This window comes from Mus pahari, chromosome 1, assembly GCF_900095145.1.
Source record: "Mus pahari chromosome 1, PAHARI_EIJ_v1.1, whole genome shotgun sequence".
Taxonomy (NCBI): domain Eukaryota; kingdom Metazoa; phylum Chordata; class Mammalia; order Rodentia; family Muridae; genus Mus; species Mus pahari.
Window position 1 is genome coordinate 82,183,595 of NC_034590.1, and position 27,256 is coordinate 82,210,850.

The following is a 27,256-nucleotide window of genomic DNA, read 5'->3' on the forward strand; positions in this document are numbered from 1 at the left end:
AGCAGAAATGACTCAAAGACAGCTCACCCCAGTATGGGTGACAGCTCACACAGCTGGGGGCCTGGAGTACACTGCATAGCCTGCAGGCAGCTCAGCAGGTTGGAGAGTGTGGTTTCCAGGCACCCTGGTTGGTCTGAACCTCTCCTGAGCAGCTTAGCTTGTTTCTGCTCCTTCCCAGTGGACTGGTCACAGAGCCTTTGTTGTAGCTGAGTTTTTCTGGGTTGTCTTGGCTGCTTGGCACCCTCTCTCCCTCTCTCCCTCTCTCCCTCTCTCCCTCTCTCCCTCTCTCCCTCTCTCCCTCTCTCCCTCTCTCCCTCTCTCCCTCTCTCCCTCTCTCCCTCTCTCCCTCTCTCCCTCTCCCTCTCCCCCTTCCTTCCCCCTCCCTCCCCTCCCCCTTTCCCCCCCTTATCTCTCTCTCTCTCTCTCACACACACACATACACCTGAAGGAGACTCTCAGCTTTTATTGCTTACTCTTGTAGGAAGGTTCTACTGAATCTGATTAGATTCAGGAATTTCCTGTAGTTATAACCTTCCTGCTTAAAGAGCTTCCTTGCAGGATGCAATGTTTCAGTATAGGAGGAAACTGACACAAACGTAAGAGATAAAAGGGTAGCAAAGGAGAATTCTCCTGGCGGCTCTTAGGAAAGGGTCTGTCTCAAGCCTCTCCCTGGCCTGGAGATGGCATCTTCTGTTTATAATGGCAGTCATCTTCTATGCACATTTATGTCCCACTTTCTTCTTAGAAAGGCACCAGTCATAGGATTAGGGCCCACCATAATGACCTCATTTTAACTCAGTCACCTCTTTGATGGTCCTCTCTCTAAAAGCAGTCATGTGCTGAGGTATTAGGGGTTGTCTTTTTAACATGGAAGTCTAAGGGGACATAATTAAGGATGTGACAGAGCTAAGTCTGGGCCCAGGCACAGAGGTAGCTGACATCTTTGCTCCAGGCCCCAAGGGCTGTGAGAGGGACTAATGAGTGGGGCACGGGATGTAGAGGAGGAGGGGGATGTCTAGAGCTTCTGAGCCACCCTCCTCTCCCTTCTTCCAGCTCTGATACAGAATCCGACTACGACAGCATCACAGCCCCCGGTACAGAGGCCTATGAAGAAAGACCTCAGCTTCCAGAATCCCCACCTCTATCAAAGCCCCTAACCCGGCACATCTCCCTACGGGAGACCCTGACCCAACCAGTCTCTCTGCTACTCCACCACGAAGAGCCACAAGCTCTGCCTGGTGAGTTATGGGCCCTCAAGGCTTCATTCAAGGACACAGAGAGGAGCGGGGACCCTCAAATCCCAGGGGATGCAATCTTTGGTGAATGAAGTGCACAGAGGGGAGTGGTCAGGACCAGACCTGGACTCCGTCTCCAGGAGCTTTGGATTCACAAACATTTAATAGTTCTGGGCCTCTATTGGATGTCGTTGGCTATCGTAGATAAGGAAATCCAAGTCCTTTGTCTCAGGGGTCCCTCGAGCATCCCATAATTTCTGAAGATAGGAACATAAGCCTGGTTGCTATGTGACCATAAGTAAGTCAGTCTCCTAGAACCACCTGAGCATGTACCTCTCAGGGTGGCACGGGAGGGTGTGTGTGGAGGGGTACAGTGGTAGGTGAGATACACCCAAAGTTGACCTATAAGATAATGAATGTATGTTTTCTATCTGGACCTTCTCTCCGAATGACCCCTTTCCAACTTTAGGTTGACTTGAGAGGTGAGTAGCATGCAGCTCATTCTTTGGGATATGCTGTGGTCTCTAGCCAATGAGCAACATGACCAGGGCTGGTGACCCTACTCGCTAAGCTCAGGCCACCTAAGGACTTGCCTTTGGTAGCCCAGCTCTTGAAGACTCAGCAGCATGTGAGCAAATCAGGATGTCCTCTGACTTCCTGGGGACCCTGGCAGAGCCTGGCAATAGAAATCTGCCACCCTAAATAGCCTGCGAGAGCTGGTGGTCAGCTTGTCCTGCATTGCCCTCTGGTGGCCAAGATCAAGATCTCCAGCTCTTCTCACCAGTGTGGGGTTTCCCAGAAGACCAAGCCTGGGAAGCCCTGGGCCAAAACAAACCCAGAAACTTGTATAGACATTTCCAAGCCTTGGAAACTCTGAATTTAACTTTCAATGTGAGTCTTTAAGAACTAGGAAGTAGACATAAAATAAAATAAACCACTAATCCTAACCCTGACAGAAGGGAAGTCTCCCTGCTGTTCACCCTTTTCTCTCCTTTTCCTCTCTCCTCAATGGGACTTTAAGCCCCTTTCCCAGAAGCTGTGAATCAGAATTATGAGTTTGTGTGAAAAAGAAGGCTTACAGATCCAGAATCACAAAGCCAGTTTAGGAAGTAAAGACTCCAGAGAGTCGAGCCATGTTCTAAACAGCCAGTGTTACGAAGGAAGCCCAGAGACGGTTGCTCTCACTGGGGAAGAGGATAAGTGAATTGGTTTATAGGTGTGTGCTGACACAACTCTTCTCAATGCTTGTCTGAGTTTGTGTCTCTGCTCCCATAATAAAACACTGACCAAAAACAGCATGGGGAGGAAAGGGTTTATTTGGCTTACAGGTTATTGTCAATCGTTGATAGAAGCCAAGACAGAGACTCAAGGCAGGAACCTAGAGGCAGGAACTGGAGCAGAGGCCATGGAGAAACATCGCTTACTGGCCTTCTTCCCTGGGCTTACTCAGCTAACGTTCATATACAGCCCAGGCCTTCCTGCCTAAGGATAACACCACCCACAGTGGGCTGGGCTCTCCTACATCAATTAGCAATTGAGAAAACACCCCCACAGGCCAATCTGATGGAGCGGATTTTCTCTTTCCGGATATGTCTAGGTTTCTATCAAGTTTGCAAAAACCCTAACCAGCACAATGCTTAACTCTGCAGAAAGCTTCTATTTATGTCAAATAAAAGATGTTGAGAGATGTCAGGTCCTTAACAATAGCTACCAATGTCTGGGTTTTTAGGCACCTTGTGCTGGCAGGGAAGGGCATACCAAGACCTGACGCTGTGAAGCACAGGTTGGCCCTCAGAACCTAGAGAAGTTTGGTCTTGGCAGTAGAATGAAGCCAACTTTATTCTACAATGAGTTTTTAAGCAGAGAGAAAAACCGGGTAGATCGTTTGACTTCCTTCTGTCTGTTGATTCAGTCTTTAGCGTCATGATGATGATCGGCAGACAATCGCCAGTACAGATGTAACATTTCTTACAGAGATGCTGCAGTGTGGATATGGCATGCCTTTCCTCTACCCTCAACCCCTGCCAAATGCTTGTGTTGCAGGCTTGGTCCCTAGCTATTGACAGTTAATTAAATCATGAATGGTGCTAACTTTAGTGGATTAACTTGTCAATGAGGCCATAGCTGAAAGGCCCATGAGACTGTGGGGCCTGGTTGGGGCGAGTAGGTCACTGTGGGTGTCTTTCATAGGCATATCTTAGCCCCAGACTCTTCTTCCTACTCTCCCTGCTTCCCGGTGGGACTGTTTGATCCACTATATGATGCTCTGTGGCACTACACACCAATAGTGATAGACCCAGCTAGCTATGGACTGAACTCTCGAAAACCCTGCTGGTTAGTAAGTCTCTCCTCCTTTAGACAGTCTGCAGTGCCAGGCATCACAGTAATGGCATAAGCCCCTTACTTTCCCAAAAAGCACAGGGCAAACCTAACTAGTGGATCTCATGGAGGTCCACCAGCTAAGATGCTTACTGCATCACTGCCTCCCAGTGAATTCAGAGGAACCCAGGTAAGAGCTAAGTATTGTTTGTAAGACTCCTGATTTATATAGCTATGATCACAGCAGTGTTATCCACAACAACCTCGAAGGGAGACAAACCTTCTCTCCATCTTTCTAGGCATATTTGTTATTTTTTATTGGTTGTCTGTGGTTTTATGCCACCATTTTTTTCTTATAAAAGAAAACATTTCATTGGGGCTAGCTTCCAATCTCAGCAGTTCAGTTCATCATCATCATGGCAGTGTCCAGGCAGACATGGTGCTCTAAAGGGAGCTGAGTATTCTACATCTTGCTTCAAAGGCGGCAGCAGGAGACTCTTCTACAGGCAGCCGGGAAGAGAGTCTCTCCACACTGGGTGGAGCTTGAGCATGGGACCTCAAAGCCCACCCCCACAATGATGTACTTCCCCCAACAAGGCCACACCGACTAATAATGCCACTTCCCATGGTCCAGCCATACTCAAACCACTACATTCCACCCCCTGGCCCCCATAGGCTTGTTCAAACACATGAGTCTGTGGGGGCCATACCTGGCCATACCACAATAAAAAATATTTAGTCTAACTTCAAAAGCCCCCATAGTCTATGACGTCTCAACAATGTATAAAGTGCAAAGTTCAAAGTCAGTTTTACCCTTTTATAACACATGAGTAAATATAAAAAGATAATGGCTTTGATGGTCCTTTAGCTTAAGAGATTTCCAGGTCTGCCTTGGCATGCCAAGGAACCTTCCATACTCTCTGAGTTCTTCAACCTAGAACCTTCCCAAGATGAGGGTGTGAAGCAACTTAAACCCTTGTGTCACAGAAACTAGAAAACATTCCCTTAAACTCTGTGACTTAATCAGCATTCCATTGCTGGGGGCAGGGAACAGAGGGAACACTGTATATACAACTTACAAGCAGGCAAGACTCTGGCTTGATGTGGCAGGGTGTCAGTCTCTGGTCTCCTGGCCCAGTTGCCTTTGAGCCTGTGGTGGGGCAAAACACCACTGTGGAGAAAACTGCTCACCTGGTGGCATCTCAGCAGTGAAAAGAAAGCCAGGAAGGGCCAAGGATCCTCACAGTCCTTCAAAGCTCCAAGCCCAGTGACCTAGCTTCCCTGCCCTAGACCCTGCCTCCTAAAGCTCCCACCCCCTTCCCCAGCACCACAGGCTAAGGACCAAGCTTTTAACATGCTAGCCCTTTGGGGACACTTAAAATCCAAAGCATGAGAACCCAGTTCAGTGATTTATATCAATCTTACGTAAAGGGCGTAGTCCCAAATCTTACCACCCCAGAGCCAGGCTCTGTGGGCTAAATAGAGCAAGATCACATGTCTGCACTGGCAGGAGAATCCCAAGTACATCAGTGCAGGGCATGATGCAGGTCAGCATGCCCGTGCTTTAGGCACCATAGCAGCGCAGCTTCCTGGTGTACTTGAATGAAGTCGCTCCAGCTCCTGCCCAAGCAACTAAGCGAATATATCTAATTCACCGAGTTCGTGGACAGAAATCAGTACGATTAAGGAGGGCAATCTGTCCCCAAGTTGTGCCAGCCTAAACAAGTCGATTATTCTTCATCTTTGAGTGGTCATTTGACAACAGCTATGGAGAAGGAAGAACATTGCTAGTATGCAACAATGAAATCAGATCAAAGACATCTGGTTAAATTCCTGCCCTCTACACCTTTCCCCAAAACAGGTTGTGCACTGAGTGCCAACAGTGATCCTTTAAAATAACACAGAGTAGGGCCTCTTGCAGAGGCTCCAACCCTTACACAGTGGCTCACAACTACCTGTACCGCCAGCTCCAGGGACTATGACACATCTTCTGGACTCTGAGGGCACCAGGCATGTGCATGGTACAGAGGCATACATACAGGCAAATACTCACACACATTTTTAAAAACAAACATAAAACCTACATGCAAACATACTACTGTGTATTAGTACATACAGAGTGCAAGCTTGAGAGAAGGGACTCAGCTATGCTTTGTGCTGTTTGACACTGCTCTAGAAACCATTGCTGTAAACGTTACTTAGAAATTTCTTTTGCCCGATGGGGGTATGCAAAGCTGTATTCCCAGCACTTGATAGGCAGAGGGAGGAGGGTTGCTGCTAGCCCGAGGTCATCCTGGTCACAAGCAAGATACATAGTGAGACCATATCAAACACAAAGGAAGAGAAAGAAAAAAGAGAGGGGGAGAGGGAGAGACAGACAGACAGACAGGTTATTTTGCTGAAAAGTGCTGAATCCAGAGGGAGCAGGAAGCTTGTAAGATCCAGAGGACCGGGATGTTTTCAATGAGATTGTGTCTCCTAGTCATGTCATATGCTGCATCCATGAAGTCTCACCGACATGACTACCTAAACGGAAGCCGAGTTAGGACAGCCACATGCCAACGTGGGTGGAGAGAAGCCCATGTGGACTCACCCCTACACAAAGAACTGTAGTCAACTAAGGCATGCTGAGGGGGAAAGAAACAGCGTTCCCCCGGGAAGAACACATGACCCCATTGCCCAATACCACATGGTCAGCCCTGAAAACGCACATACTAGTAACATACAAACAGCAGGTTATAGTTAGGGATATATGTGTATAAGCATGTAACAACAATGGGAAAAAAAAACGAGGCCATGAATTTGAAAGAGAGCAAGGAAAGGAATATGGGAAGGTCCAGAGGGAGGAAAGGGAAGGGAGAGATGATGTGATTATATTATAATCTCAAAATTAAGAAACCAATGCTGCTCCTCACTTGGGCCCACAGGGTAATACCGAGCAAGGAAACCTGGCCTTTCTGCTTGAATTTGTCTTTGTCCAAGCTTTGGGCCAGACTCTTGCGTGTCAATCACTTTAGAAGCATTTGTGATACCCGCCCCATCTCTCCCACCTGTCAAGGCCGAAGGCATAAAGAAAAGAGTGATCCTGGCTTACTTTTAGCCTTTATAGAGTCCTGTTCCAACCCCCAAAGAAGTCTACATTTTTTCCAGCCACTGTCCTAATCTACAGTCACTCCTTAAATTCCAGAGCAGCAGAGCATGGCAAACAGGTCACCATGATGAGGTTACACAGAGTCCACTCCCAGCTGCCATGATCATGAGAAGGGCGTGGCCTGTCCTCTCAAGCACTAAGATGCTTCTTCTAGTCACTGTGCAGAGCCAGAACAGGACACTGATTAACCGGCCCCACCTGGACTTTGTCCTCTTGCCTCCTGACCCAGATCTCTCTATTAAACCCAGAGCTCACATCAGAGCTCCAAAGATGGGCTCAGATGCTTGCTTTGTGATGTTTAAAATGCTTCCCTGCGTTTTCACCATGGCGTCTGCTCACTTTCTCTGGGGAAAGCTTGACATCTGGGTAAAACACCATGGCCAGGACAAACTTAGAAAAGGATGGGTTTATTTGGGCTTCCAGTTCCAGAGGGATGAGAGTCCAGCAGGCAGGCGGAGCCCACACCTCTCCAATGGCAAACACAAAGCAGAAAAGAAAGGGGAAGGAGGATGAGGCTTTACATTCTCAGAGTCCAGCCATCTCAGGAACACACTTCTTCCAGCAAGGGACCAAGTATTCAAATGCCTGAGCCTCCTGGGACATCACAGAACCCACGGAGCTGGGCCTCTGACCTAGGACTCTGGTTATATTATGACCTCACTATGGTAAAACTATGCCTAGGTGGCCTATTACCACCAGTGGGGCATCTAAGCCATCAGTTCCACTATCCCACCGAGGTTAAAGCAGAGACCCTAAGGAGCTGAAGGATCGTGTCCTGAGAAAGGAAACCCAGGTAGTGGCTGTCATGGCAGTACTCAAGTCAGCTCACAGGGGTGGGGCGATGTCTAGGTGAGGTGAGAGAACATTCACTGGTGAGATGTTGGATCCAAAGAGTTCTGTGTTCGAACCTTCCCTGTTCCTTCTCCCACACCCAGCCCCCTCCGGGGGTCTCTTTCTCCCCCATGCCTCCCAGTTCTACCTCCTGCCCCTCCCATGTGCACTCACACCCCACCTCTCTCTATGATGGAAGCCCAGGGCCTGTGCATGAGAGCCCAGCATGCGACCAGGATGCAGCTGGATGCCACATCTGTTCTCAGGTTTGGAGCGGCCAGTGCCTGTGCTCAAGGCCCAGCCAGGCAGAGGGGAGGCACACAGGGCCCTGCAAAAGTGCTTCTGCGGGAACCCAACTTTCAGGAGTTGGTTCTCACTCTCTACTTTATTGGGGCAGGGTCTCGCCTGATGTTTCTATGCAGTGCACTGCAGACCCGGTGGGCTGTGAGCATCTCACCGATTCTCCCATCTCACTGTAGGACTGCTGCCATTACAGACACATGCCTCTACAGCCAGATTTCTTTTTGAGATTGGAATCTAATTATAACATTTCTCCTCTTCCTTTCTTCCCTCCAAACTCTCCTACACAGCCCTCCCTCCTCCAAATTGTGGCCTCTTTTTTCCTTAATTGTTACTGCATACATATATGTATTTGTATCATACCGATATACTCCTAAATATAACCTGTTTTGTTTATATAGTGTTACTTGTATGTGTTTCCAGGCCTGACCAGTTAGCACTGGACAACTAATTGATGCGTTCTTCTCTGGGAAGGGCTATCCTTCCCGCCCCCAGCATTTAATCTGGGTTTCAGGGAATCAAACCATCTCTCCAGCCTCCTATATAATTATTTGATGAATGAATGAATGAATGAATGAATGAATGAATGAATGAATGAATGAATAATGGGAGGGGTCAGAGACTCACTCTATGATAAGAAGTGCATCAGCCCATCCTGAGCATCTGCCTGCTAACTTTTGGTGAGTAAGCCATGGGAGACAAATTCCTCTCCTACACAGTTAATGGTTCTTACTCCCTCCTCAGCGCTGCAGCGGGCCCATAGCCTCCAGTCTCCAACTTCAAGCAAATACCAGAACTGGAGAAGAAGATTCCAGTCCAGTGAGTCATGGCAGGGGGAGGGGTGGGGGAGGGCAGTTGCCCTCATTCCTTACATGGTGTCTTCTCTGGCCTAGTCTGGAATCCAAAGGCAAGGAAAACTGTTAGCTTGACTCGATTTCCACTGCTGGTCAGAATCATTGCCAAGGGATTTGGGGACTCTCTATTCCTCTCGACTCTGAAATCCCAGTACCTTAAGATTCTGTAGTTTCACCAGACCAGAGCCATAGCAGCCTTGAGCTCCAAGTTTGAAATGAGAAAGAGGGGGAAACTGAGAGCCAGATGCTTGGTTCTGTCCTGGGGACTGGACTAGATCCCCACCCCACCCCACCCCTGCCTTGGTTCTATGTCACTGTGACTAAGGCAAGAAGATAGCAGCTTGCACTAGAATAGGGGTGTAAACACACACACATACAGAGAACATACATGGGGGGGGGATTGTTTCTTCTCCAGATCTTGGCCTCGGGTGAGTTTCAGAGCTCCCACAAGAGTTACAGTGACCATGCACACACAGTCACACAGCAACCAGAATTCCTCCAGGACCCTTGAGTGAGAAGCTGAGGCTCCACCCTGCTCTGACCCCATCACCCCCTTCTGCCTCCCCTAGTCTTCATGTTCCCTCTCCCACCTCCATCTGCCCAGGCTGATCCAACATGGCCTTGGGCTTCTGCTCTTCCTCCTCCTGTGTCAGCTTGATTCCTGACCAATGAGTCACTTCCCACCAACCAACCCCCAGACTCACCACCTCTCCTGTGTCTACCTGGGCCAAGGGTCACCTGCAGACCTAGGAACAAGCTAAGATGAATCATCTGAGCTCCTCCAGGAGGCAAACGTGAGAGGACAGGGGGAACTAAGGTTCCCAGGAGTCTCCCCACAACGGAAGCACTAGGATCCCTCTCAGGCCAGTCCTCCTGGGTGCCAAGGCCATCCCAACGGTTGAGTATCACCAGTGTCAGGGCGCTCAGTCAGCCCTCAGTAAGCTCCCAGCATAAGGTGAGATAGGAGCTTGGCAAACGGCAGAGACAGGGGTTCTAGAAAAACAAGACACACTTCTACTACTCAGGGGTGGACTTTGGGGACAGACCTGGAGACTGTAGCATTCCATTACTAATGGATACAGGGTATGAGTCTTAAACAACAGTCATGCTAGGTGCAGACAGCGCTTGAGCCTGTTTCTGTGGCCTAGCAAGGTCTGGTTCAAAGGAGTTCTTGTTTATGTGTGAAGGGGGGGAGAGGGGGGGGAAAAGGAGGAAGGTAGAAAGGGAGGAAGTTTGGAAACTGGTTGGATTAGGGCCCAATGAAACAGTATATGGGTTCAGGCTTGCAGGACGCTGCCCCTAGAGGGCGCTCCAAGACTTTAAGAAGAGAGTCCTTCATTCTAGGAAGCAGTGGTACTCGGACTCCCAGTCACCATGTCAACCCCCAAGTCAAGAATCCTTATGCCCCAGAACAAGGTTTATAGGATATAGAACATAGGCATCCTTTCCAATTGAGGTAGTTTAGAGTGAACTGAACGTCACCATCAGGGGGAAAGGCCGCCTCGGTCAAAAGAAAACAAGAGAACGTCGCACAAGGAATTGCCCCAGCGGTCACAAAAACTATAATCCTGTCCCAGGCCTACTTTTCAACCCCTTTGGCACAGAGGACCTGAGAGCCAGTAGCACTCAGAACCTATGCCCTACAGAGGACAAAGCAGCCTGGCTTGGCCATGTCTGAGGTCCCCAGCAAGCATGGGAGAAGAGGATGGAGGTAGATAAAGAATGAGCTCCTAAGCCAAGAGTTAGAGCAACCCTGGCTGGGCGGGTGTCCCATGGCCTCTGAGGCAGACGTTTGTGTGCCAGGGGAGGGAAATAGATGGGAATCATGCTAAGCTAGCATGTTTCTGCATGGTGGGGGGAGGGTACTTTTGGATAAGGACACTGGAGGTGAGTAACTTTCTCGTGTGACTAAATTGGGGTCCTGGGGGTCCCTTTCCTGGGGATCCCTTTCCCATCTTTTAGAGGAGCTTGAGGACATGACCAGTCTCCCAGAAGAGGTTTCCCATCTCCCAGCTCCTCCCTGGTCTTTCTTTCCAATCTGGAGTCGTGCCTGGCCCTTGGGCAATACCTTGGCCCAAAGACAAAGTCAAGGGAGAGACCAGGCCTTATTTCTCAAGCCTTCCACAACCTCGGACTTTAAGATAATGGATCAGGACGTTGTGACCAGAGACCTCGCAGCAAGGCTGGGTCCTGGGATGAGAGGAAGGCGAGGAGAGAGGCTTCTGCATCGTGATCTTATAGATCCCAAGACTTCTCTGTCTAGCTCAAGGTGTCCCTGACTCTGTGTCACAAGGTCCCTTGTGACGCCTCAGAGGAACAAAGGGACAGTCTGTGGAGCTGAGGGGACTTTGGAGGCTACTTAAGGAGCCTGATTCAGCAGACGGCAGGGAGAAGAGATTGAGGGGGCGAGAAAGAGGGGGAGAAGGAATTTGGCAGGAATTTAGTAACTGGAGGCAGGAAGCAAGACAACGACTCACTCAACAAGTTTTGCCTTTTTAGGCTAGAACCATTATGTTGAGGGCTGGGGTTGGGTGTGGGTAATGGGCTGGAGGCCAGTGCCTCCCCTGCATCAGTTCCTGGCAGTTGACGGCCTTTCTCCCAGGGTTTCCCTCTTACCCACCTCCACAGCAGCCATGTTCCCCAGTTATCTTTCCCCTCAGAAACATCCTGGGGCAAGTGTGGGGTACCCTATGGGAGCTCATGGACCACATGTGTACAGCAGCCATCTTTTCAGAGCCCACACCTGGTATGCACTGCCTAACATGCTAATCTTTATGTAAAGAGAGCAAAGCATACTGAAAGTCCACCAAGGCCTCCCCGCCCCCGAAAGATGTTTGAAACTCTTTTTGGGTGGAGGTAACTTAGCTTTTCTTCAGACATGTGTCCCCAGAGATCCCTGACCCTGTGTCATTAAAGTTCCTCACATTTTCTCAGAGTAACAAAAGCATAGTTTGAGTACATGATCAGGTGCCTATCACCTAGAGCTTTGGGGAAAACTGAGACCTGGGAATTGTGTTGAACTAAGAAATGAGCTAGAACCTGTTGGTTGAAGATACCGAATAGAAATCTAAATGGGCCACTGAGCCGGTTGAAGCAGGGAGTTGGGGTACTGGGTAGAAAATAAACTAATGACACACAGTCCCAGGATGTACCTAAGGAATGCTGCTCAGGGCCACAAAGGCTTGTCATGGCCTGAGGAGGAAGCATCGAGCAAGCCCATGAAAGACTGCTTTTTTCTGAATCTCGCTCAATATAAGTTGTCTGAAATGCTCCACCCTGGAGGTAAAGTACCTGATATTGCAGATTTGAGGTCCCGAGTTGGAAGGGAAGAGGAGGAAGAGAGACAGGAAGTGTCAGTATACATGGGTCTAAACGGCCTCCTGGGACGGGATGTACTGTCAGAATCCTGCTCTTGCAGGACAAGATGATTTCAGCTGCCCACAGTTCAGAACTATGCCTCCCCAGAGGCCAGCCGCTATCCTTTCTCAAATATCTCTGAAGCGATACATTACTTCCTGCCTGTTCCCTGAGCTACAGAAGTTTATCAAGGACCCATTAATTCTCTGTGATTTGAACTGTTGATGTGGGTGTAACCTCCCTCCTCTTGGGCTCCCATAAAATCTCAAGCTAACCACCTTGTCTAAGAGCCCTTTAGGGGCTTTCTTCATCTGAGAGGAAGAGCCCATTTCATTAGGACCATGCCATCTATCCTGTCCATGCCCACACCTAATGGTCTGACATCTTGTGGCAAGAAGCTTAACATGGTTTATTGACAGAGAGATTCTGTGCAATCCCAGTTCCTGCCCACCATGACTTCGGGGAAGCGTTAGCGGTAAATGTCAGTCTCCAAGAAGCACTCTGCGGGTTGCATGCTCATCTCCTGGGAACGAGCTTACCTACAGAAGGCTGAACCACTAGCTTGCATGACTTCTCCAGTGCCCTGCTGACAAGTCCCAAGTTATGGCCACTAGGAACCTCTGTGTCCACCCCCAGCATCTCCCTTCCTAAAACTGAGGGTCCATCCACAATCTTTTCTTTTATGCTAAAAACAAGGTAGCAATGAAATATGTCATTTCCTTCATAGATTCAACACCCATGAACCAAAAAGCACTGTTGCCTCCAAAGGAGCCGCCTCCTCCTCCGTCTTTGTCTTCTTCATCTTCCCTGCCATCTTCATTTTCTTCAGCCAGTGAACCTGGGCACACTACAGATGATTCCTCCTCTCCCCAGGTAACTACACTCCAGGTCTCTGCACAGGAGATGGGAAAGCCAACTTGCCACACGCCTCACTATGTCAGGGTTTCTCAACCTTCCTAATTGGTGTCCCTTCAATACAGTCCTTCATGCTGTGGTCACCCTCAACAATAAAATTATTTCATTGCTACTTCATAACGAATTTTGCTACTATTATGAATTGTAACGTAAACATCTGTGGTTTTCATTGCTCTTAAGTGACCCCTCTGGAAGGGTCAGTTGATTCTCCCAAGGGGTTGTAACCTACAGGTTGAGAACCACTCTTTTGGAGCCTTGAATGATTTGATTAAGGGACTGTGGATAGATGCCAGCAAGGTCTAGCCACTTGGGCCAAAGAGTGACCTTTCTATAGCTTCCTTCTGACTTTAAGTATCTCAGAGTGGGAGAAGGAAGGTAGGTGGTATGTGCATTGACCTGTCCCTTCCCCATAGAAACAAAGGCAGGGAGCTTTAAGTAACCAGTATTTCTGCCCACTCCCATAGGTGCCAGCTTACAACTTCCACTCCCCGCAGATCTCCAGAGGTGATGTTAGCCCCACTCCAATCTACCTCAGACGTGCCAGGGCTCAAGGGATCGCTAAGGGAATTCCCCTCTATCTGCCTCATAGCCCCATGCTAGAGAACACAGAAGACTGCCTGGTGGGCCCCGGTAGAGAAGGCCTCAGAAGCCCCGAGGAGATCTTGGCTTCAGAGGGCTGCCAGGAAGCACAGGCTCTTGGAAACTCCAGAAGCATACACCACCCCATTGCAGGGAAGGACCAGTATTTGCCCAATCAAAATCTAGCTCTTGGTGCTGCAGGGAACCCTGGAGACGTGAGTGAGGAATCTAGGATGGGACAGCCAGGTGGACCGGAGCTGTCCAAAGAGAGGAAGTTGGGTTTGAAGAAATTAGTCCTCACTGAGGAGCAGAAGACCGAGTTGCTAGACTGGACTGACTACACCCAGGAGCACAAGACTGGGCAGCAGCTCTCTCAGGAAAGTGCTGAGAACGGCAGAGGCAGAAGCCTGAAGCCAATCTGCCCTTCTACCCTCTCTCAGGTGGTGAAAGAGAAGCTGCTATCCCAGAAAAAGGCCCTGGGGGGGATGCGTACCCCACCTGTCAAGGCACCTCAGGAGCGAGAGGTGCCTCCACCCAAGTCCCCCCTGAGACTCATAGCAAATGCCATCGTTAGGTCTCTGCTCCCCAACTCTGAAGCTGGAAAGAAGACCAGCCCTAAGCCAGAGTCCAGAACTTTGCCTAGGGGCCAGCTACATGCTTTTACTCATTCGTTCAGCCTCCGGAAACTGGGTTCCAGTAAAGATGGGGACCAGCAGTCTCCAGGGAGACACATGGCCAAGAAGGCTTCAGCATTCTTCTCTCTGGCTTCTCCAACATCTAAGGCTGCCCAAACTTCAGACCTTAGCCTTCCCAACCCCATCCTCCGCAGCCAGAGTTTGCCCAGTCGTCCATCCAAGATGTTCTTTTCAACCACACCTCGAAGCAAGGTTGAAGATGTCCCCACACTCCTGGAGAAAGTGAGTTTGCAGGATGCCACTCATGGTCCAAAGAAAGGAGCCTCACATATTTCTTCCCTTGGCCTCAAAGATAAATCCTTTGAGAGTTTTCTCCAGGAATGCAAACAAAGAAAGGACATTGGGGACTTCTTTAATAGCCCCAAGGAGAAGGGGCCACCAGGGAACAGAGTCCCGTCCTTGGAGAAGTTGGTACAGCCTGTTGGCAGCACCTCCATGGGACAGGTGGCACATCCTTCTTCCACAGGGCAAGATGCACGTAAGTGACTTTCCTAGTGGTCTAGTCTAGAGTTCGTGCTCAGCAGTTAGTAGCCTCACTGGCTTAACAGTCACTGTGCACTTTTGGTTTCCTTCTCCAAGTCATTCTGTGTGGAATCTTGGTACTGGTGAGATGGCTCAGCTGGTCTCAAGGCTATTGCTGCCAGGCCTGACAACCTGAGGTCTATCTTCAGGACCCACAGGGTGGAGAGAGAAAACCTACTCCACCCAAGTTGTCCTGTGACCGCCACATGTGTGCCTCCCTCCCCCAATACACACACACACACACACACACACACACACACACACACACACATGTGCAAATGAATGCAATTGAAAGAAAGTTTAAGGAAACTTTAGATTTTTGTAAGAGAAATCTGGAGAAAAAATGAAATTATAGAAAGAGTTAAACTAATAATCCTACCAGTTTCCTTCTGTATGACTATATGAACATTTTTATTGAGATGTACATATAATTGTATATTTTAAAAAATCAACTTTATATTCTATATAAATTATATTCTATATAAATGACCAGAGTCTATATAAATGTGATTTGAAAGAATGTCCTATTTTATGACAATGTTGTCATTTAATGAACTATTATTTGACTGTTTAACTTATAAGTATATATGCAATATAATATTTGTACATATGCAAATATTTGTAAGTGGATATATTTATACCATATGAATGGTGCTGGCTGGACACTTTTACACATGTACCTTTTGGTTTTCTTTGAATTACTAACCACTTTTCTGTATGTTTGATTACCAATGAAAATAGAGACGTTTTATATTTAAAGCTGGTTGTTGTTGATTATTTAATTAATATATCAAAGAGTCTGAGTAATCAAACAGTACGGAAATATCTCACAAGAAGCAGAATGTGTTGTTTTTGCACCTTGCCAATATTTAGTGTATTTCTTTAAGAACCACACATATATGGCGTTTCCTTTTTTGTCACTATGGGTGTGTGAATGTGTGGTGCATGTGCATGTATGTGAATGTGTGCATCCATGTGCAATCTAGGCTAGAAGAGATTGCTGGGTCTTGGTCTATTACTCCCTGACTTCTTACTCCCTGGAGACAGGGTCTTTCACTGAACCTGGATCTAGGCTGGAAGCCAGTAAGCCCCATGACCCTCCTGTCCGCTCCTCTACAGCGCCAGGATTACAGGAGGACCGGGTGCAGCCCTGCGCAGCCTTTGATGTGGGGATTTTAAGCCAGGTGCTCACACTTGCATAGCAAGCAACATTCCTACCCGCCGAGCTGTCTCCCAGACAGTGATTTCTTTTGTTGTTGAATTTTCACATTATTGCTTTAAACAAATTGTGATCCGATTATTTTCAGTTTTCAAAAAAATTGTTTTTCTTTAATTTTTTATCTCTTAAATGTTTTTAACTCTTAGGGGAAAAAATCAGTTTCCAAGAAATTGATTATGTATTTTCTTTGCATCCTAATCAAACATCTGCCTAACTAACAAGAGAACTTATTTGTAGCCAAGTTTGGAATAAGCATAGTTAACTTGGATATAAGGATTGTTTTAAGAGCACACCATAAAATGTCATTTATTATGAATATATATTTAATTTTAGATTTATTCATTTTTATTTTATGCATGTACATGTATTGCCTACATGTATATCTGTATGCCATGTGTATGCCCGATGCCAACAGGGGCCAGAAGAGGTTATCTGGTTCCCTCGGAACTGGAGCTACAAATGGTTATGAGCAGTTGTGTGGGTGCTGGGAGTCAAACCTGGATCCTCTGCAAGAGCAACAGATGTTCTTAACTGGGCCATCTCTCCAGCTCCCTGTAATAGATTTTTAATAGAAAATACATTTATCTGCTTTAACATTAAAGGGCATATGGCTGGGTGTGGCAGTGATGCCTATAGTCCTAACACTCAAAAGTCCAAAGCAAAAAGAATATGAGTTTGAGGCAGGCACAGGCTATGTAATGAGACTTAATCTTAAAAAAAAAAAAAAAAGTAATAAATAGAAATAAAGAAAAAAGTGGGGCTGGAGAGATGTCTCAATGGTTAAGAGCACTGATTGCTCAGAACCAAGGTCCTGAGTTTAAATTCCAGCAACCACATGGTGGCTCACAACCACCCGTAATGAGATCTGATGCCCTCTTTTGGGGTGTCTAAAGAAGCTATAGTGTACTTACATATAATAATAAATAAATCTTTGAGCTGGAGTAAGCAGGGCTGGAGAGAGAAGGAAAAAAAAGCCTGAAGACAGCTACAGTGTACTTACATAGAATAAATAAATAAATCTTTTTAAAAAAATAAAGCAAAAAGTAGCTGGGAATGCAATCTATTTTCATAAACATGAATTTATCCATCTAATTAGAAAGCTTCTCATACCTAAAAATTACTGTTAATAGTAAAAAGGCAAAGAAACCTGTGCCAACTATTCACCTGATCAGAGATTCATAAACAGAATCAAGAACTCAAAACATTGAACACCTAAACAACAAATGATAAAACCAATAAATGTACAAGTAAACTGGACAGAAGAATAAATGTCCAATAAATGCATAAAATGTTCCCTGTATTTAACCATCAGGGAAATGCAATCAAAACTACGATTCCCTCTCACCTGGTCAGTAGGACTGTCATCAGAGCCACCAAGGAAACTGCAAATGCTGGCCAATGAGCATGGAGTCGGGACAAGCGTGAGCGATCTTCTGTACTAGGGTTATAAATTAGCTCAGCTACTGGGGAATTCAATACGAAGGTCCCTTCAACACTGGAATGGGAGCTACCGTAAGATCCAGGTGTACCACACCTACTTACACACCCAGAACAAAGTTATCACACACTAGCCCTACACTCCCACACACACTGCAGTGTTATTCAGAACAGCCAGGTTAGAGTCAACCTAGGTGCCCATCAACAGATGGAGATACCCACACGTGGTGCCTTACGCCTGCAGTCTGCCCCTGGGCTGGAGAACTGAGAAACTGAGGCCAGCGTGGGCTACACTGAGACCCTGTCTCAAAAGCCAAACCAAACCAATGGGACACACACACACACATACACACACACACACACACACACACACACACACACACACCCCGGATGAGTAAACAAAGAAAATGTAGTATCTATACACAATGGCGTGGGGAGGTTGGTTTTGTTCTATGGGATTTTGTTGTTGAGGGAAGTGTCCATAAGTTGAAGTGTGTTGTGTTTCAGTTGTTCAGTGGTGCTCAGGATAGAGAGATGGCTCAGTGGTTAAGAGCACTGGCTGCTCTTCCAGAGGTTCTGAGTCCAATTTCCACCACCTACATGATGGTTCATGACCATCTATAAAGAGATCTGATGCCCTCTTCTGGCATTTGGGTATTCATGCAACAGAGCACTCATACATAAAATACATAAAAGTAAAAACAAATCTTAAAAATGTATTTTTTTAAAAAATGCTCAGAGTAGGAACTCTATCACTAGTTTGATTATTTTATCAGTCACTAAGAGGGGACTTAACACTAGTTAATCCTACCTAGAGTTGTTTCGATTATTATATTATTTTAGTTCTACAACTTTTTGAACCAAAAATATATTATTTTCCTATTTATTGTCTTATTCTCTCTTTCCCTCCCTCCCCCCCATGTGTGTGTCTGTGTGTGTGTGTGTGTGTGTGTGTGTGTGTGTGTGTGTGTGATATGTATGATTATCTATGTGAATGTGAGCCTGTGAGTGCCATGGCACACAAGTGGAGATCAAAGAACAACATTGGGGGTTGGTCCTCATCTTCTACCTTGTTTAAAGCAGGGTCACCTTTGGGGATTTTAATTTTATTTTATGTGTGTAGGTGTTTTGCTTGCCTGTATGTATATGGACCAAGTATATGCAGTACCCAGATGTCAGATGCTATAGAACTGGAGCTGTGAGCTGCCACATGGGTGCTAAAAACTGAACCCAAGTCCTCTGGAAGAGCAACCAGTGCCCTTAACTGCTGAGTCTTCTCCCCAGCCCTAGGATCTCTGCTCTTCACGCTGTGTACTCCAGGCTAGCTGGCCTTCAAACCTCCAGGGCTTCTCTTGTTTCTGCCTCCCATCTCACAGTGCAAGCACAGAGATTACAGATGTATAGACCTGGGTGTATGTGAGTTCTGGGGATACAAGCTCAGATTCTCATGCTTGCTCTGTTCACTGAGCTCCCCTGGCAGGGAATACACAGTTGTCAGAGCAGCACCTAGCCAGGTCATGGGGCTAGAGGCTGCCGTTTGCATCATGTCAACAGGCAAGAAACAGTCACTGAGCCAGAAACTGTGCCCACAGTGGCCCTTTCCATCCCAATAGGCTCCATCTCCTAGAGACTCCAAAGCACCTTTGGATCAACTGTGCAAACACATGGGCCTATAGGGTACATTTTCCATTCAAACACTAACCGTCACCATACTATATAATAGATCTCTTAATACTGATTCTATTGAACTGAAATTTCCTATCCTTTGAACATCTCCCCAGCTGCCATCATCACCTGCTAGTTCTGGTGACCTGCATTTGATTAGATTCTCCACTTCTACGAGTGAGTTTCTGTAATTTCTTTCATATAGTTCCATGTGACTTGACAGAATGCTCCTGACTGGAGCTGAGGATGCGACCTTGCAATAGAACTCAAGCTGAACCTGTAAAATTCCCTGGGCTCAATTCTCAGCACCAAGCCAAAGGAAGGAAGGGAGCAGTCTGAGGAGGGAAGGAGGGAGGGAGGGAGGGAAGACGAGGGGAGAGAAAAAATTGAAGGAAGGAAAAGAAAAAAGTTAACCGTAGTAATGTTAATTTTATATACCACTACTTTACTAAATTATTAATTCTCAGTGTTGTTTGGTAGAATACTTTCTAAACTTTTTTTTTCAATTTTTTATTTTCTTCATTTACATTTCAAATGCTATTCCGAAAGTCCCCTATACCCTCCCCCAGCCCTGATCCCCTACCCACCCACTCCTACTTCTCGGCCCTGGCATTCCCTTGTACTGGGGCATATAAAGTTTGCAAGATGGCCGACTAGGCCATCTTCTGCTACATATGCAGCTCTGCTCATACATGAGCTCTGGGGATACTGGTTAGTTCATATTGTTGTTCCACTTATAGGGTTGCAGACCCCTTCAGCTCCTTGGGTACTTTCTCTAGCTCCTCCATTGGGGACCCTGTGTTCCATCCAATCAATGACAATGAGCATCTGCCAGCAAGATTTTGCTGAAAGGACCCTGATATAGCTGTCTCTTGTGAGGCTATGCCAGTGCCTGGCAAATACTTTCTAAACTTATTCAACATGTTTATGATAATTTTAAATACTTGACTGTTAATTTCACTATATTAATTATTTCTGGGTCTGTTTTTATTGATGAATTTTTTTCTTGCTTATCAGACTAACCTATGTCCCTGCCCCCCGTGTGTGTGTGTGTGTGTGTGTGTGTGTGTGTGTGTGTGTGTGTGTGTGTGTACCTAGTCATCGTTTACCAACTGATAGCCTTTATGAACATTATACTGAAAAGCGCTTAGGAGGTTTTACTTTTTTAATGTTAAATGAGGAATAAGGAATGATTAAAAAGCAGGAGAATAATGTTAAAATCACTCTGTTCCTTCCAAGGTTTATCTTTTTGCTTCTTAGGTGTGTCTATGATACATGTTACTCTACCACTAGTCTATCCCTGGTAATAAAGTCAAAGTTCCCTATGGTCTCTATTAGCACCCAGGTGTGTGTGCTCCTCAAAGGACAATCTGAACATTGCCCCCCTGTGAAAGCGTTTAGAGCAGTGGTTCTCAACCTATGGGTCATGACCCCCTTGTCAGCCCTCTATCTCCAAAAAATATTTACATTGCAATTCATAACAGTAGCAAAATTACAGTTAGGAAGTAGCAATGAAATAACTTTACAGTTGAGGTCACCAGAACATGAGAACGGTATTGAAGGGTCACAGCATTCGGAAGGTTGAGAACCACTGCTCTAGAGTCTGTTGGGTGGGTGGGCCACGGCTCTGCAATTCCATCCCCAACCCTGACCAGGGGGCTTCTTTTTCTGCATCTTTGGATTCCTGTTATGCCACAGAAGCACTTTTACACTGATTTCTAAAGTTATTTCCCAGCATTCCCTCCTCTCCAGGGCTCCATCTTACACAGTGCTGCTGCCTCTGCCTGACAAAACTCAGAACTACCTTTCAACTCAGTGAGCCTACTGCGTACTGTTTGGATTCTTCCTTTCTGTCTGTGGTTAGGAAAGGACCTCAGGGCAAAAAGCATCGGCGGCCATTGGACTTCCTGTGTGGGTTTCTACTCTTATCTTTGACATTCTTCTCTGCTGCCTGTTGGTTAATATCTGGAAAAAGATGCTTCACATATTTTTGTCCTGAATTCTCCTGTTTTCTGGTGGGAGGTCAATTCCAAAGTCAGTCACTCTAACTTAAAATTACAAATGAAAAGTGAAGTCCATCATAGTCATCACTCTAGTGACAGGAGAGACTGGATGGCATGAAACTAGGAGGAGGAAGAGATGCGTTATGGTTAGCATCTGCTCTTTACTTTTTGAAATTAGAAAAGTTGCAACTCGGCACTTACATGTCTCCCATAAATAAAGGTCAATTAGGCAGTTTTAGTAACATGAAAGTATTGTTGAGTCGATGATAGCAATGAAGTCAGTGAAGACAATTATGATGCTAGGTGTTCAGAGTCAACTTGACTGGGAGTAGAACCACCAAGGGGGCACACCTTTGGGCCACCCACAAGGATGTTTCTAGAGAAGGGTCAGCTGAGGAATAAAGACCTAACCTGAATTCGGACCATCGGTGGGCTGAGCTAGAGAACTGAAAGGGACTCACGAGGAGTGTGTGACAGCGTTCATCTCTCTCTGCTCCCAACACACTCAGAGGTGCGAGAGAGCAGCCTCCCACAACACGCCTTTCTCGCCACGATGGACGGTATCCTCAAACTGTAAGCCAAAACAGCCCTTCTTCCCTCAAATTGCTTTTTCTTTTCTTTTCTTTTCTTTTCTTTTCTTTTCTTTTCTTTTCTTTTCTTTTCTTTTCTTTTCTTTTTTCTTTCCTTTCCTTTCCTTTCCTCTTTCTTTCTTTCTTGTTCTTTCTTTCTTTTTTTGAGTCTCATCCGAACTGACTTCGAACACCACCACCTCCACACCAAGCCACCCCACCCCACCCCCATGTAGCCAAAAATGACCTTGAACTTGTGGTTTTCCTGCACTTCCCCCCACCCCATCTCTCAAGGGCAGTGCTGGGGATCTAATGCAGAGCCTCCTGCATGCTATACAAATGCTATGTCAGCTGATCTCCCGCCCTTAAATGGCTCCCTATCAGATTTTTGGTCACAACAATGAGAAAAGTAGTGAACAAAACCATTCCCAATAGCTACCCATCATACGCACCAGGTACCGTTCGGAGCTTGGATTAATTGTCTTTGCTCTTCCACAGTAATCCTGCACGTAGGAATCATGACAGCAGGGTATAAAGTCAGTTCCTCAAGCTTCTACACTCAGGGAGCACTCAGTGGCTCTGCCCCCACCCCCACCCCGATAATTTAGTGGCTGGAAGCAAAGATACATCTCTGCCCAAAGAGAACACAGCCTCCTCCTGCTGTGATGCCGCTCTCTGATTCTATCTTTACCTGAGCTTTCCCATCTGGCAAATTAAAGTGGAAAACAGCAAACTCCCTCCCCTGAGAGGCTGGGTTGTTATATGCATGTTTTGTATTATTTTGCTCTGAATAACAGCGTATGTAAATGTGTTGCTGGAGGTTAAAATTACCCTTATTTTGTAACACTTGGCTGCTCCCACTGGGGTGAATAGTTGAAAATTACAGGGAGGCTGGAGAGGATGTTCGCTGACTTGGAATTACTTCCCTCCTTTCTCCCCACCCACTCCACAGTTCTATGCAGACACAAGCTGCCACTGGAGCATCCCTTCCCATGACTAAGTTCTAGCTGGGTCTGCTGTGCAGCGAGCAGCGTGGGTTAATCCTGGTATTAACCTAAACTCCATCAGGTGTATGTGCAGGGGCAGATGTTCTTGCTGGGAAAACCGAAAGTCTCCTGTGGCACCTGGAAGCCCCCACCACACCTGGTTCCCAGCCAGCTCACAAAAAGGTGTTTGGTCAACGTGGGCGTGCTTCGGTGCTGGGCCATCCAGTTCATGTTTGGAGCTTGGCATGGCTCCTCAGTTTTAGCTGCCCCACGGGCCCTGGTTTGTTGGGCTGTCCCTATCTTAAACTGCTTTTTCCTGGCATTTGAATCATCCCTTCCATGATGTGATAATATCTGCAAGTTGGGAAAATAAAAGTGGCATTTGTTTAGCCATAATTAATGAAATATTTATGTTGCATGAGGCTATGTGATAAAATCCTTAGGCTTAGGGTCCTTTTGCTTCTGATTACATTTGGGATTTTTTTTTCTATGACCAGACATTCTGACGCCAGCTCTTTTACACTGAGCAGATGTCGTGTAGTAAAAATGGGTGCCAGATGCTGTGGGCCGCAGAAGGGCGATTTGTTTAAGAGCTGGCTCTGACTTTTTTTTTTTTTTTTTTTTTTTTTTGCATTCAATTACTCGGCAGAACAAACCTTACCCTGATCAGTTAGGTAACTCAGCTAACTTCAGATATGCATTTTCATAATAGATTTTGGATTCAAAAGCAATGTAAGCAAGGATCCTGCCCCAGTAAAGGGTGTTTGAGGACTTCCTTGATTTCTGCATAATACCTTGTTTTGTTTTGTTTTGTTTTGCTTTGCTTTGCTTTGTTTTGAATGTGAGAAGAGCCGCTGCAGAGCTCTTGGCAGGAATCCAGAAATGTAATTAACGCGGAGGGCCAACTTTTCAGTGGCCCTGAGGTACTGCTTTCCCAAGCTCCTGGCAGGTGCAGAGAGGGGTGGGCAGCAGGAAGCAAATGGGGCGAGGGAGGAGGAGGCAGCTGTGAGGCTGGAGGTAGGGGAAGAAGGCAGCAGTTTGGTTAGTTCTCTGGTTCTTGTTTCAGACCCTGTAGCTCCAGTGACAGAAGCCACCTTGTCTCCCACCTCGTCCTCTGCAGAGGAAGAAACCGACTCCCAGCTTTCCTTAAGGATAAAGGTAACAGCGCTTGCAACACCACACAGTGCCTTCATTGGCTGGGGCTCTGTACCCATCCAGGTTTCAGAGCCAATGTGGGCTCCAGCTGCAGAAGCCCTCAGGAGGATCAGGCCACGCTGCATCTGACTAGTACCCTCCTTTATGTCTGGAAACCACCCCCCCCCCCAAGATTTGTCTTCTTAAAGACAAAAACCTCAGCACACATCAGGGAAGGGAAAAAAGAAGACATATTGACTTAAAACCATTTGGCAAATGCAGTGCTTAAAGTGGGTTTAATATGTGGTCCAATAAGCAAACCATTGAAAAATTTCAACAAGCAGATGTGTATTTCCCTAAGGGAAGCACAACTTCATTTAAGAAGCACTAGAGGCAGATTGCATGGGAAACGTTATGTTTATTCTATTCAGAGCTATGAAACGAAGCACGCAGTTGCACAGAGACGGGGACGCACCAACGCACCTACTGTGGATAAAACAGCCTGCGCACCACTGGGAAGGCAGCCACCACCTCTGCTTAGTGGATGTTAATATGTCTGGAGAGCCCTTTCCAATCTCTCATACCAATGTAGAGAAAACACAATGCCGTGCGTCTGTAGATATGTCTATATGTCTAATACACAGAGACATGTTTGCCACGGAAGCCCACTGTTGTTTTTTTAACTTGGGACTGGAGCTCGTCCCCTCAGACTAGAAGGAATGGAGTGTTGAAGGGCTGGTCCTCACACGCTTCTGGGGTGCACTGAGGAGCAGCTCACAGTCCTGATGCTGTTTATGGTTTTGGAGCAGAGAGGATCTAGTGAAGGAAGAGAAGAACCAAATTTATTCATCCTTACTCGACTTTTCCATATCTAGCCAGGGAAGCTTTGGCTTCAGTTTAAGTCAAGGGGCAGAGTGGGGTTCTCCAGCTCTCTAAGGTGCATGTGAGCAAGTGAGTGTGCACACACACACATGCACACACATGCACGCAACGCACGCACACACACACACACGCACGCACACATGCACGCACACACACGTACACACATGCATGCACACGCACACACACACGTGCGTGCGCGTGCACACACACATGCACACACATGCATGCACACACATGCACGCACACACACATGCACACACATGCACGCACACACACATGCGCACACATGCACGCGCACACACATGCACACGCACACACATACACACATGCATGCACACGCACACACACACACGCACGCGCGCGCACACACACACATGCATGCACACGCACACACACGTGCACGCGCGTGCACACACACATGCACGCACACACATGCACACACATGCATGCACACACACACATGCACGCACACACACATGCACACACATGCACGCACACACACATGCGCACACATGCACGCGCACACACATGTACGCGCACACACATACACACATGCATGCACACGCACACACACACACACACACACACGCACGCGCGCGCGCGCGCACACACACACAAGTGGGCAGGAATTTCTTTTTCTGTGGGCTTCTTCAGTTAATTGAATCCTCACGAGAAATGATTTGTATGTGAATTACGTTACCTTGACTTCTGGGGGTCCCTTCCTTCCCCTCATCCCCTCAAATGACCCTGGGTTAATTCTATATTCAAACAAGACAGATCCCAGCCTCCATTTTCTTTACTCTCATGGAGAAAGAATAAGCTGCCACTGGCCTGTGGAAGCAGCAAAGCCGTAATGTCCCCAAAGAACCTCACGAGCAGCTCCTTGTCATCTCGCTGGCCTAGCACATGGCTAGTTGTCACTTCAGAGTGCCCAGTGGTAAAGCATGACCATGCCACCTCCTGATGGGCCCCGCTCTTCCAGAAAGCTCTTCGAGTGGGAAGGAAGGTGTTTGGCCTCTGGGTTCTCTGGTTGGTTGGTTGCATTCAGATGTGTCCCCAGGCAAGGGTCATAACAGCTTGTTCAGATGCACAGGAAGCTGGAGGCAGGATGCTGAAGATAGGAGTTATGACAGCAGATCCTTGGTTCTTCCCCCTTCCTGCCCAGCCCTTATCTTCTTTCCTTGACTCCCTACAACATCACTGTGGAGTGAATAAAAGAACCCATGTATAAGGGTACCTGAGTATTTGCTATAATATGCTTTAAATTGAAGATAATGTTCTACACACACACACACACACACACACACACACACACACACACACGTGCATTGAGGATCAAATCCAGGACCTCACACATGCTCTACCACTGAGCTGAACCCTGTGAGGAGGGGTCTGCTTCTGGAAGTCTGCACAGCACTGATGTGGTCTACCCTTCTCCAGATGTCCTAGTTTGCTGTGACAAACACCAGGACCAAAACCAGCTTGGGGAGGAAAGGGTTTGTTTCAGCTTCTAGCTTACAGTCTATCATGAAAGGCAGTTGGGACAAGAGCTAAAAGCATCATCCTGAACTGAAGCAGAGGCCATGGAGGAACACTGCTCACTGGCTTGCTCTCCATGGCTTGGTCGGCCCGTTATTTTACACAACCCAGTACCAGCTGCCGAGGAGTGGCACGGCCCACAGTGAGCTGGACCCTATCCTATGTCAATCATCAATCAAGAAGATGTCTTCCGGACTCTCCTACAGAGCATCTGTTGGAAGCGTTTTCTCAATTGAGGTTTCCTCTTCCCAGATGTCCCAGCAAGTTGACCAAAAACTAATCAAAACATCAGAATTTGCATTCAATTGTCTCCATCTCGAGGACAATGACACTTCTCTGGGACTATAGGACTTGATTGCCAGTCGTGGAAAGGCAGGATTGCCTACGGGGAAATACTCACCTAGGCTCAGTTCGGAGCTCTGCCCGTTACTAATTGTTTCAATTCAGGCAGGTTGTCTTTCTGAATTTTGATGTCCATCTTTGTAAGGATGTACCATCTGAGGAATAAAGGAGACACCATGAAGTAATTAGTTCGTGGTCTGGCACACAGCACTCTGCAAATGCTAGAATTTACAGTGTGGGGTCACGTGATGGCTGCTGCTGAGATGCTTGTAAAATAAACAACCCGCATCTCCATGTGGGCTGAGTGAGATCAGCTCAGGGCAGAACGCATCCATGAGACCCAGCACCTCTCACCCTGGTCCAGACTTCCTCTAAAGAGACTCGCTGATTAATAGAGGGTCCCCCATGCTATCTCCAGAAACAAAGATGAGAGATCCGTGTTGTAGACCCTAAAAGCCAAGGTTTCCTCCCAAACATCTAAAGGATTCTAGAAATTCTAGAAGAACAAGTTTCATCCCTTAGATGGAACACTTGGGAGACAAAGGCAGGTAGAGCTCTGAGTTCAAAACTACCCTGGTCCTACATAGTAAGTTCCAAGCCAGTCAGGACTATACTGTGAAACTGTGTCTCAATAAGGATAATACTGCTGCTGCAGCTGTTGCTGGCAACTGTGATGCAAAGGCTAAATGGATGGGGCTGGAGAGATGGCTGGCTCAGTGGTT

The 27,256-nt window shown here is 47.0% G+C and overlaps 1 protein-coding gene across 1 annotated transcript in view; it reads left to right on the forward strand.

Moving 5' to 3' along the window:
• Positions 1–1,087: 1,087 nt before the first annotated feature.
• The window catches only part of Micalcl (MICAL C-terminal like), a 45,197-nt gene continuing 19,028 nt past the window's right edge, over positions 1,088–27,256 (forward strand). The window contains exons 1-5 of the mRNA XM_021194180.1: positions 1,088–1,238; positions 8,581–8,655; positions 12,775–12,920; positions 13,427–14,714; positions 23,704–23,795. Of these exons, the coding sequence (XP_021049839.1) occupies positions 12,786–12,920; positions 13,427–14,714; positions 23,704–23,795 (1,515 nt within the window). The 5' untranslated portion in view covers positions 1,088–1,238; positions 8,581–8,655; positions 12,775–12,785. The remainder of the gene's footprint in view (positions 1,239–8,580; positions 8,656–12,774; positions 12,921–13,426; positions 14,715–23,703; positions 23,796–27,256) is intronic.